Source organism: Agelaius tricolor, unplaced genomic scaffold (assembly GCF_023055355.1).
Source record: "Agelaius tricolor isolate 1412-34295 unplaced genomic scaffold, bAgeTri1.0.p SCAF_37, whole genome shotgun sequence".
NCBI lineage: Eukaryota > Metazoa > Chordata > Aves > Passeriformes > Icteridae > Agelaius > Agelaius tricolor.
In genome coordinates, this window is record NW_027269297.1 from 1,952,096 (window position 1) to 1,965,472 (window position 13,377).

The 13,377-nt window shown below is 44.6% G+C and overlaps 1 protein-coding gene across 1 annotated transcript in view; it reads right to left on the minus strand.

Moving 5' to 3' along the window:
* Positions 1-13,377, minus strand: part of PAPPA (pappalysin 1) — a 181,294-nt gene that overhangs the window by 98,578 nt on the left and 69,339 nt on the right. Inside the window, exon 7 of the mRNA XM_071453626.1 lies at positions 9,679-10,186. Within this exon, the coding sequence (XP_071309727.1) occupies positions 9,679-10,186 (508 nt within the window). The remainder of the gene's footprint in view (positions 1-9,678; positions 10,187-13,377) is intronic.

Here is a 13,377-nt window from a genome sequence, read left to right on the forward strand (position 1 = left end):
CATTACTGAACATACTTCCACTAGCCTCTTCCTAAAATCCCATCATGAGCTAATTTCCTCTATTGTCATTACATCTGCAACTGGTCTTACAGTTTAAAAACAATGTTGTACCACTGTGAATTAATGACCTGGTTTACTGCACTGGGCTTTCAGGGACTGGTAATTTGGGTTATCAAATTGCAGGCACCATCCCTGAGGTACAATTTGAAAAGAAGAAGGAGATTTCTTTCCACCTTGCTCTTCTTATCACAAAAGCACCAGGAAAATGCTGGAATTAGGGTATCAGCACAGAGATGCCCAATGCCACCATTCATTTAAGGAGATCCTAACCAAAAAGACAGAGAGAAGTTTGGGTGAAACAATCACAAGATGGGTGCCTTGGGCCTGCAGCAGGATCAGCAGGTTGTGCACCATGCAGTGGTAGATCTAAAATAATGGAATTCCAGAATGGTTTGGGTTGGAAGGGACCTTAAAACTCATCTTGTTTCAACCCTTCCACTAGACCAGATTGCCCAGGGTCTTGTCCAACATAGCCTGGACACACTTTTGTCTCGTGTGTCACCAGGTCCCACAAGATATAAAGGACAGCACAGGTATTTCAGTCTGACTGCAGCACTCTTTCCAAACCCTTGCCTGCTTGAGTGTAGTTTCAAATTTAACAGAGACTTGGAATGCGTTTCCTAGGAAAATATATTAAAATAAAATGCCCAGGAAATGATCAGGCCAATAGTTCAGCAAAAGTAGCTGAGAAAAGCTATATTGGCTGACTGATAAAAAGGTAGGTAACACATTTCTGCTACTTCTGCGGTATTTGAGGCTCACTCCAAGTTTTACAAGAGAGTTATTTTTAAGTTGTTGCATAACACATGTCTGTCCAATATTTATTTCCTCAATCAAGCAAAGAAAATGCATTTGTTATTCCTGGGAGATTTCTGGTGCTTCTTATCTTATTTAGAGCCCAAAATAAAGATGCACACAAGAAGCCAAACATCAGAGAGAAGTTATTATCCATGAGATAATGCACAGCCTAATTTACCACATATCTGAGACTGTTTCACCTGCAATAAATTATTTTACCCAGCAGGAAAAGTCCTGTTTGACCTTCTATTTTTTTTTTTCCTCCTGCAGCTGAAAACTCTGCTACTACTTCTAGGTCATGAGTTCAAATTCCACCCTGACTGGGAGTCATTAAATATATCAATTTCTAATAGTATCTATTTGGATAATAATAGGACAGCTGTTAATGTTCACTTTTTTAGGGACACTTGCACATGGCTAAGTTGTAGTCTACAGGTTGATCTCTCTACAGCCTCTGTGTATTGCCCAAGAGGTACTTTGGAGATTTGGAATTCAATGGTACTTGAATCTTTGGTACTTTGGAATTCAGTGTAGCAGCAGTCCTTGGGAGTCCCTGGCTGGAGCAGAGCTGTTCCCAAAGCCAAGTGTCACTCCCCAGATGGGGCAGTCCCTCTTTCCTGAAATAATTTATTTAGGACTGGCGGCTGTGGGGCATTTAGAGCAATCCCATCCTTCAAAAATAGACCCAGCCTGAAAAATTCCTCTGGGGTTCCTTGTCTTGGGATCACAAAACCATAAAGATATCATCCTACCCTTACTACCTTTATTCTTGCATCATGTGCAGCCAAGCCAGAACAGGAGCTCCGAATTCTGTCAAGTGCCAGCTTTAGTTCCAGCATTACATAAGAAACCGCAACAGCGAGGAACCACAAATCTATCACTACAGCTGGCACCAAACGGCCTCCCTGCACAGGCTCAGCAGAAAAGCTGCCTCCTGAATGGGCAAAGAGTGTCAAATTGTTCTTTCTCCTCTCCAGGGCATGGTTAAGGCAATTTGGCAGAGGGTGGTAAGGGAAAAAATTGCTCTATCTGCTCTGTGTGTGAGGTCAGGAAGCAGGTTTTCTTCTCTTGCAAAGATAACCTGGCACCTTTAATGAAGAAAGCAGGGAAGAAGGAAAGCCATCAGAATGTGACTTCCACCTGTCAAATCACATCAGCCAAGTGGAGATGCATCACCCCTGAGAGCAGCAGCACCATTGGCCCCCAACACTTCATTGAGAGCTCTTTGGATGGAGGCACCCTGTGAATTTCCTCTGTGAAACACCCAGCAGGCCACTGGCAGCTATAAATAATAACAACCACCACCTCAGGATTTAACAGCACAGCAGCTGAAGGAGAGAGGCAGGAGCAGGAGATGGAATAGAAGCAGTTTTCATCTTTTTCCTCTTCCTGGCTCCCTGAGCCCTCAGTGCACAGCAGGGCTGTGTGTTCCTGCCTGGCACAGGGAGTGGCATCACTCACCCCTGTGCCTCCCTGTCCAGACCCGTGCAAGCCACAGGTGAGGCCCCACTGCTGGGAAAGGAAAGAATTTCCCCAAGGGGTGTTGGCAGTGCAGTTGCTACTGCATGGAGGAGTTTCCTTCCCACAGCACCTCACCTCTGTTAGGGGCAGGTGAACCTATGAGCTGTTTCCTGGTGCTGGGAGGGAAGGTGTGGGACAGGCAATTGTCCTGCATTGTTCTGTTCTTGCATCATGGGGGATTTCCAGGTTCATTTAGCAGGAGAAGCAATCTGTACTGGCTGCTGATGACACAGCCAAGGCCAGGCACAGCCTCAGAGCAGCACAGGGACAATGCCAGCCCCTTGCTGAGCACCAAAACTGCTACACTGTCCTACACCAGCTGCATATCAAACATCACAGCTTTGCCAAAACTGACCACAGGCAGCTCCAACACACTCAAAACTCTTCACTGACAAGGTTTTTGTGCAGTGACAGCATGGTCACTATCCTGCTGGGAAAGTAGGATCTGCAAGGGAAAAAGGAAATATTTACTCCTTAACAAAAGGGCTCTGGATGAAGAACCAGGCAAGTTCTTGAACCTGAAACTGGAAATTACAGGGGTAAGAGAAATCTGGTGGGACAGAAAGGTGTTTGCTTCTTGGGAAAGCTCAAAATAGCTTTGTCCATGGAAAGCTAGTGTGGAAATCTAATGATAGGGAAACTCTTAGAAATGAGCAAGAAAGTGTGAATAAGGGTAAATCTGTTCCTGCTGAAGCTTGGTAAAAGTGTTTCTACCAGAGAGGAGCTGTAAAATGTCATGTGAATATAGCCAGGGATCTCTAACCTATTACTAAAGAAAAAATAATATGGAGAATTGTGCAATTATGGGAAAGAAACCTCCTAGTTGGAGACTAGTGAAAAAATTCTTTCAATAGCAGCATTTCCCTGGTAGTGTGTGATGTGAGAGTGGGCATTAAATAGTCAGTGACTCAACAACAGACACACTGTTTTGCATTTGCATCTAGTAGCAGCAATAGATTGGATAGAAAGATAAATTTGAATGAAAATGGAATTTTTTCATTCAGTTATCACTTTGAGGCTGACTAACAAACATTTCCTGAAAAAAAAACCAACTCAGAAACCCAAAAGTTCAAATATCCAGAGACATAGAGAATTGGTAAATAGGCTCAGTCAATGCAGAGAAAGATGGAGTTATAATGCAGAAATGAATAATTTACAGGTTTGGATGTCTTGAAATGGTCCATATGTTGGTATAAGACAACATTACACATGTTAGGACCAGGAAAGTCAGAATAAACTTTTTATTACAAGTGAGAGGTGAAGCGAGAAGTTAATTGGAAAGCCAGGGTGGATGGAGCTCTGAGCAACCTGGTCTAGTGAAAGGTGTCCCTGGCCATGGCAGGGGCTGGAATGAGATGATCTTCAAGGTCCCTTTCAATGCAAACCATTCCATGTTTCAATCATTCTGTGATTTAATTGCAAGGCAATTATGAAGCATCAGGGGGATGAAGAAGCTTAGGAGATCCTTGCACACATCAAGGCAAGGCCCTTCCAGGGTACCTGGGCAGGTGTTCCTGCACAAGGGCAGCTGGAATGGCATCTACAGTTCTAAAGCCAGCTGAGAATCCAGATGTGTAGCACACCAGCATCACATGGAGAACCTTGCAGATAAATCTGGGCATGCAAAGTGTTTTCTTAATATTTCAGTTCCATCTTAGATACTCCCCAGTATTTCCTGGCATATTGAGAGAAGTTTGGCATAGTAACTGTGAAGGAGGGATGAGCAGAAGATGGGTGATAATATGGGCTTCAGCTTTTGGTGTAGGGAAAAAAAGCACCCAGTGATCTGTATCTTGTTTGGGTGGAAATATGGTGTTAATTATCTTCATGACAGATAGATTTGGCAATTCATTTTAGCTGCTTTAGATCATATGTTCCTCTGGCTGGTAGACCTTCAGAAAAAGAAGAGAAATAGATCTTTGAGGTGAAGGAAGGAATGCCATAATAAGGACAGATGTTGCTGTGAAGTTTTAGTGTTGCATTCTGCAGGGACTTGGGTTTAGATATCATCAGTGTGATATTCTTAATTTCCCAGTCCATTCAGCAGGGCCAGGGTCAGGTAAATGCACTCTTCTTCTTGAATTCAGGGGATAAAAGGCACACCAATAAGTGACTGCAAGGAAATTGCAGGGGTAAGAGAAACCTGGTGGGACAGAAAGGTGTTTGCTTCTTAGGAAAGCTCAAAATAGCTTTGTCCATGGAAAAAGAAAATCCTTTGTCTTGCTCATTTTGAACAGCTACTGCTGATTCTCCAGCCTCTCTGCTTGGTCATATTTGTAGGAGCCTTCAGACTAAAACATCACTTTCCATTTGTCTCCATTTTTCCTCATCTGGGATTTCTGACAAGTCACTGACCATATGCCCCTTCCAAGTGAGGACCAGTAACAAATATGCATTAATAAGGCAAATTTGGGAACAAATTATTGTGTTGGATGAAGTAGAGGGCTAAAGCACGTGAACTGCTGAGGCCCCATGAGCAATGGAACACTAAGGGCCCACAAAGAGTGCCACAGGAGCCCTCCAGCCACCTGCCATCCTGAGGGTGGCAATTCCTCTGTCATTCTGCAAACACTCCCAAGAAGCCAGAGTGAGATCTTAGTCCACCACCTTGAGGTGTTAAAACAGAGTTAAAACCCAAGAAATGACATGGATTTTACAAGTTCAGCACTGAATGGAAGTCTGATTCTAACAGCATATTTTAAAATATTGTACTTATTTGAACAAGAACTGCTGTTTACACAGATGATGATCTGTCCCCTCCAACTATTATCAAGCAACAGAAAAGGTTTAGCCATAGAATGTCAGTGCAAAATAGCCAAAAATGAGAAGAAAATTGAGAAGAAAAACCTATTCCCTGTAGAAGAAAATGCAAGCTTCTCTCTCAGTGTTTCTTTTTTGAAGTCTGAATGCAGGATCTCTATGTGTCAGCTCGGTACCAAAGCTCTGGAAGGAATGGCTCAGAATAACATATCACAGGGCTGCAAACTTGCCTCTCAGAGAAGCTCAATTCTGCAAACCCAAACCTTGTACCAGGGCTTCGTGCTGAGATTCTTTCTCAGGTTATTTCAGTCAATGCCTTTGTCTTGAAAAAACCCTACTGGTTAACAACACAAAGACAACCTGATCCAGTGCTGTCCACCACACTTTGAGGCTTCTTACAAAGTTTGTGGAAGAAAACTTGGAAAAATTTCCAACTCTTTGAAAGTTTTTCAGTTAATCTGACAACTTTCCAAAACCAACCTCAGAGTGTCTTGGCTTGGTCTGCCAGAGGAGAGCACGTAGGTCTTGTAAGAGCACTCTGCTCCTCACTGCTCACAAACTGGGATACTGGGAGCACCATGGCGAACATGGGCTGGGACTGACACCATCCAGAGAGCTCTGGGCACTGCCTGCTCACTGAGCTCTTAAAAAAAATTAAAAATCAAAAAAGCTCAAAAAAAAAAAATCACTGAGCTCATCAAAAACTCTCCAACCAAACAATGTGAGTGTAAAAAACCTCCAGCAATGGTGAAAAGCCACTACCTCAATTGCCATTGTGACCATGTCACACGGTATTTCCAGAGAACAGCCTCTGAGCATGTGCACAACCCACACATTGCATTAAATTGTGAGCTGAGACTGTGAGACTTGCAGATGAGGCTCCTTCCTTATCAGTTGCTGTGGTGTGAAGACTCAGCACTTCTCTGCTGCACCTGGCCTGACCTCTTTTTTCCCCCCACTGATTTATTTAGGTTTCTTCTCTTCTCCTAGGCTCTGAGTCTAATTTTGTATCCCAGATACCAGCAATCCTGGCTGATCACACACAATGGAATTGAGTGTATCTTGCCTGGTTTCTGTAAGGTCCAAGGATAAGGTCCTGGATAAGGTCCTGTCCCTCAGAAATTAATGTTTAAGCCTCAACTTGAGCCAAGAATTGAGATTAAAATTCCGCTTGAGAACAGAAGGTCTGGCATTATTTTGCATTTCTTAATAAAATGTTTCCACTCTTGTAGTTATTTACTCTCCTCTGTGGAGCACCCACTGCTGACTAGGCAAGGGCTATCCATTAAAGGCTGTCTCTCCTCTCAGCTTAAAAGGAAGTTTCCTCTCTTTGACAGGAAGAAGGTAAAAGAAATTAATTTTTCTTTCAGCATCGCCACACCTGGGGAAAGGATCTTGCTTACAGACAACAGTGCAAGCAAATATTTTCTTTGGGAGAAAAAGAGAAAGTAAAGATCAAGGTCAGAGGAGGCAAGAGTGAAGATATGTGACTGCCTTCAAAATAGCCTTCCACAGAACATGTGGGGGTGTTGTTTTATTTAATATGGAAAACATGCAAGGGCACCAAGGAGGGGCAACTGGCTTGGGGCTCACAGGGAGATAAAGGGGCTGCAAAGTGTGGCTGCACAAAAATGCTGAATTCCAGTGGTGCAGAATGAGGTAAACAGGCAGATGTGAACAGGGGAGAGAGACAGCATTTACCTCTACACACATTCATAAATAGGAGCATGGCCCAGTGCCTCTGTCCCTGAATTCCCTTGTCCTTTCCTTCCTGCTTAGGGAGTGCAGAGACTCTGGCCAGTCTTTGCACAGGGTTCCAATGGGAAATCCATATTGCTTTTGCCTCTACCAGAAAACCACAACCCCATGCAGAGTTTCAAGGAGTTTGTTATGTCTCGAGGTATGGTCCAGCAGCAGCCCCTGGATCTCCCCATCAACAGGGGTTACAGATCAGTGCTGTGCCCAGATGATACAATCAAAAATTCATCTCACTTCTCAGAAGTTCAAACACATGCAGAAGTCTTGAATCACACAATCACAGACTGGTTTAAAGACCATCTTGCTCCAAAGCCATGGGCAGGGACACCTCCCACTGTCCCAGGTGCTCCCAGCCCTGTCCAGCCTGGCCTTGGGCACTGCCAGGGATCCAGGGGCAGCCCCAGCTGCTCTGGGCACCCTGTGCCAGGGCCTGCCCACCCTCATTCAGCCAAAACAATCTCAAAGCCATCTATGAGTGCTTAAGAATCTGCATATCTCCTCACCCTGTGACTAAAACTTCCCTTCCCAAGTGTCCTGCCAGAGCTCACTGGAAGGGTTTTGCCTCTGGTCCCCAGTAAGACACAGAGGAAGAAAGCCCAGCAGCCTGCAGGGTTTGGATGGGATTTGGTTCTGAGGCTGGCTGTGCCAGCTTCCAGAAGCATCCATTTCTGTCCACTGATCACAGCTGGAGACCAGAAAGACTAAATTAAATGTCCTGTCTGATTTTTAGCTGGCTGTGTAACTACCTGAGACATACAGACAGGGACAGTGCTGTTGCCCAATGTGATTTAATCAATGACCCTCAGGAAAACTGTCATAATTCCTGGCTACTGATTTAATTCTTAGAGCACTCCTCCACTTGAGCTGTAAGCTAGAAATGACCCACAAAATCATAATAAAAGACAAAGAAATAGAATTCAGAATACAAGTTATGTTTTGGGTTTCTCTTTTTTCTTTCACATTGTGTTATGAAGTCAAAACTGGACCTGTTTCTGTGGGAACTTGTGCTAAGGTATGCAAATATTTCAAACCAAACCAGTCCCATTTTCCAATGAGAGTGGGCTAGGTTTCAGGCAAAGATGCTTTCACAGCAAAATCTTGGGAAAATTCACCACTTTCCACATTTCCAATATGCCAATATCCATCTCATGCTAAGTGCCAGCAATTGTTTGAACAAGGCTACAACCCAAGAAAGCACTTAAGCACATGCTTAACTTTCAGCACATGAGTAATCTTAGTGATGTCCTGGGTTTTGTTTTTAGATTCACTATTGTTAGTTACCTTAATTTTTTAAACCTGTAGGGACAATTTTCATCTTCTGAGATGCATAATTGGGCTATGAAAAGGGATGGTAGCTTGTGATTACTGAATTGTTAATTAATCATTTTTATTCTATTTAAATATGTTTTAGAAGACCATAATGATGTATGCTTCCTTGATATTAGCTGTACTAATTAGATCATCTTTTCTAAATTAGAGTGCAGTTTTCTTAGCAGGTTTCCTTTTATCTGGTGTTCATTTTTCAAAAGAGCTTCATGTTGCTCCCACAGATGAGTGAATCATTTCCAGGGAATCATGTTATGCAAAAGATGTTTTCCTTTCTGGCAAATGCTTATGGGTAGATCACGGATCTCCTTGAAATTAGTAAATATTTTGAACTTTCCTCAACAGTAATGCATCCTTTTACTAGATGACTGTATCTGGGATGACACTCAGTTTCTACAACAAACTGGAGTATTTGCCACGTTTCCCATTTCAGAACAATCTCACACCAACACAACTTGGTTTAGTGACCCATGAAAGCAGAAAATGGAAGTGGGTGAAACACATTTATATACACATGAACATGCACATGTATTTCTTTGCATACTTTCTTGAGCAGTTAATTGGTGCTCCAGCACTGAAAGTCTTGCTCTCTCCTTCTCCACCAAAACATTACTTTCAAAAGATTGCCAAGGAAATTATGAACATGTTATTCCAGAAGTCCTCATCTAGGTTAGCTTAAATTTGTCATATCTTAGATAGACTGCATTATCCTTTCTAGTTAAAGAAAGCCTGAATGACACATCCCTGTACAGCCAGCCTGAAAATTTATCAAAAACTCTCCATGAAATCTCAGGCTATCTCATTTGGGTTTAATGCTCCTGATTTCAGAGACAAGCTATGAGGACATCCTATTTTGGTAATTCTAGGCATGTCTGTCTAGTTCAACACCTTAACAATCACTTGTAGTGCTGGACATTAGAAGGATCACAGAATCACAGAATAATGAGGTTGGAAGAGACCTCTAAGGTCATCGAGGCCAAGCTATGCCCTAACACCTCACCTAGACCATAGCACCAAGTGCCATGGCCAGCCTTTTTTTAAACACATCCAGAGATGGTGATTCCACCACCTCCCTGGGAAGAGCATTCCAGTACTTTATTATTCTTTTGGTGAAAAACTTTTTCCTAATATCCAGCCTATCCCTTCCCTGACAAGCTTGAGACTGTGTCCTCTGGTTCTGTCAGTGCTGCCCTGTGGAAGAGACCAACCCCACCTGTCTGCAACCTTCTTTCAGGAAGGTGTAGAGAGCAACAAGGTCACCTCTAAGCCTCCTCTTCTCCAGGCTAAACAGCCCCAGCTCCCTCAAACATTCCTCACAGGGTTTGTGTTCCAAGCCCCTCACCAGCCCTGTTGCCCTCCTCTGGATGTGCTCAAGCATCTCAACATCCTTCCTAAAGATGAGAAGAACATGGCATTGCTTTGATCTATCCAGCTCTCTGGAAAGCAGCTACTTACGTGTCAACAAATCTCCTGCTGAGGTTTGAGATGACCACTGGAGATCCAGACTGGAAAGGGGGGTCCCGGACCACTTTGTACTGGATGGGTTTGCAGCCTGAGCACAGGGTGCTGTGGGGGACAGAGCTCAGCATGGCAGCATCGATTTCCAGGTGCTCATCCAAAGTGTAGATCTGGATCCCATACACCTCCTCTCCCACTCGCCCCACATCCAGCTTTATGGTCAGTGGGATGTCACAGAAGACGTTCTGCGGCCCCAGAGAAATGTTCTTCCCGCTGACGGTGAGCAGCTTGATGTCATTCACTGCTCCACTGGAGTCCCAGTCTGGGGAGACGAAGGTCACCCAGACTGTGAGGGACTCTGGAGTCAGGGGGTAGCGAAATTCCAGCTGCAGGTAGCAGCCCTGGGGCTCGGGGCAGGCTGGGGGCACCGTGTGTTGGTTGACGGCCGAGTTGGGACTCCACGTCCTGACGCTGGATTTACAGGGCTGCTCAACGTCAGGGTGCCCTGGAAAGGAAGAAGGGATCAAAGAGAGGGCACAGAAGAAGTAGAAGTTAGAGAACATGAGTTTTCATTGGCATCAGTTTAAAGGCAGATTGGTGTCAGGAGAATTTTATCTGTCCAGAAAAACCAATTATTTACTTCACCAGAACAGGCAGGGCCAGCACGGGGAGGAGGAACAGAACACCAGTGTCTCCTGGCCAGGTGGGAGATACAAACCCAGTTTAAGTGCCCAGCTGGACTGGACACCACAAAAAACACTCTGTGCCAGTGCAGCTGGGCCTGCATTTCCTATTTCTAGTGTTTTTCCCTGTGCCAAACAATGGCATTTTCTACCTCTTCCACTTGGTAATTTACCTGATTAACAGAGTCACTTTGCCTCCAGTTCACCTCCTACTTATTCCCTTGCCTCTCATTCAAAAATACAATATTTTTCTCTTTAACAAAGACAAGAAAAGAGTCTTTGTTTGTTCCAAGAAGCAGTTGTCCTGTTCAGGGGCAACTCCTGTGGCATTTACAGGTTGATCTAGCATGTTGTGCAAGGCCCCTTTTTTGGAGGCACATGGAGCACAGGTCTGAGCTGTCTCTTTGCTCTCATTGTGATGGAACAACAGGCACTTGTGCTTTTACTCTTCTCACCATTGGCTGTGTTCAACTACATGGGAGGTAGTACTAAAAAATAATGAAAGCCACAATGCTTGCTGGGTTCCCAAATACTATGGTAACATTACAACTTGGCGTGGAGTCATGGACTGCAAGATCCAGAGGGGTCAGACGGGTGGAACAGTTGGTAACAGAATCCAGTGAGAGCTATAAATTCCCTTTTCCTTCCCAAATAATCACACAAAAAGGGAGGCAAGCATGACAGGGAGAAGGCAAAGTACAGAAAAGAAGATAAAGAAAGGTAATGAGAGGAGAGAAATGCAGAAGGCAGAGGGGAAAAAAAGGACAGCACAGTTGTTTGCAACTGAGGAAAAAGCAAGATAAACTACTGGGCATACATGGACAAACAGGACATCACTACTAATTTAAAGAGAAAAGGGCAACGTGTGAAGGTTATTCTGATTGTCTGTGATTCAATGAAGTGTTAGAAATGTGTCTCTTTTGTCAAGGATAAACAGCTCAGGGAATTCTCCTGTTCATACCAAATGAACCCAGATGCAGAATAGATTTCCTGGCAGCCTTCCTGTGATTCAACATTATTGTCCTGCAGATGCCCAACTTTTCATGCTTCCCCCTCACCTCCCATATCCCAGAGCCCCTCTCCCCTTCTCACATGGCACAGAGCAGCAGGAATGCCACTAAGACCAGCATCTGGAGGGACCACAGCAGTGGTACATTTTGAAGAGAGCCAGAGGTCCATTTAACACGCTCGAGTTTCCCCCCTGGCAAGAGCCCTGTGGATAATCACTGTGAGCAGCAATACCCCATTCAGCTCACGTTATCTCACCCTCATTGCCAGCTGGGTGTGCTTGGCTGAGCCCTCTGACGACTTTCTCAGACCCACAGCAAACTCCTGACTGCAGCCCTGAGGTCTTTTTTAACTCCAGCATCTCACAGGGCCTTGGAAAGATGTGTGAATTTTACCACTGCCCTCTCGCAGAAAGGAAAATGGAACTAATGGCTCACAGCCCAGTGCGTCCCCACCTGGGATCCTGCAAATTCACCTCTGTCAGTTCAAGGCTCAGTAAGACTTAAATTCCAAACAAACCTGCACGTTTTGGTAGATCAGTGTGTGATCCCTGGAGGTGCATGAATTGGACTCAGCCTCCAGGGAGCTTAGCACACAGAGCATTACCCCCAGACAGGTAGATTGCAGTCATTCATAAACTGAAAACCTCAATGAAGCTGAGATAAAGGGACTCTTTTAAATAGTATCCAACACCTAGACCTGGGTGATTCATTTAATCACCCAGAAAGATTCATTTAATTATGGAAGAGAAAGACAAGAAAGATTCATTTAATTATGGAAGAGGACAAAAACCTTATTTCATATAACTGGACTTCTAGAAATAGGTAAATACTGAAAATTACAAATATTTGTCTGTAGAAAGAAAGGGTGTAGAAGTTATTCTTCCCCCTGCATTCAGATTCTGAAAATCCTTTGCCTTATGAAACAGATCAGACACAGAACAGCATCTCATGCAACATCTCGTCTTGCCTAACAGAAAACAGGAATGTGAGGTTTGTGAGGTTGAGCAAAACCCCATGTCCTGGTTGGAGAGCAGGGATGGCAGGTTAGGAGGGTGCCTTTCCCTAAAATGCTGTCCTACAGCCTGGTGTGTCAATCCTTCCTTGTGCAGTTAAGAGCAGTCCCTGGGATGAATTCCCCAGCACAGGGACAGAGTCTCAGAGGCCATCTGGCATCAGGAGTCTCAGAATATCACCCCTCCTACAACTACAACTCACCTGCCACATTTCTTAGGTGGTCAAGATAAAGGAACCACCCAATGGGATTCCAGCGTCCAGCTGGGCAGTAAGATACAGAAGGAATTGCTGTTGAGGGAAATATTAGACCCAGGAAAAGGCTGAGGTCTAGGGGCAGTGCAAGGCAGCAACATTTTTATAATAATCTCACACTTCTCTCAGTCAGCAGTGAGCCAGGCAGGAGGAACTGTCTGATATATGCATATATTGCACAGCAAGCAAAGGTACCCACTGGGCTTGAGCCAAAATCACCTTTCTTACATAAAACCCCCTTTTGACAGAGTTATGGAGGTGCTGTAAGGTTTGTTGACCTAGCTGGTGCTGCTGGTGAGAATCCAGGTAGGTTAGAGCCTTCTGGCTCTACGGTGAAGATAAAGAGTAAATCAGAGCTGCCTGATCTCATGAGCCTTCCAACAACCCCTGCCAAGGAACAAGCAGCCCCTCGTTCAGGGGCCACAACGGGCTGAGAAAGAACCATGAGATGCCTCAGGCTCAGTGTTGGATCCCACCATGCTCAGGAACGAGCAGGGAATTAGGAAGGACACTGCCCACAGCAGGGTTTTGCAATGGGCACAGCTCCCACATAGGCCAGACCACTGCTGGTGCAGCTGCCTGGGGTAGGAGACCTCAGGAAAATGAGATCAAACCCAACCAGAGCTGCTCCAGAGACACGTGGGGAGTGTGGTTTTCTGCTCAGAAGCTGGATGAGTCCTACAGAACATTTTCCATGAGTGTCATCTCAGATTTTAAACCAAGTTCATTTCAGCCAT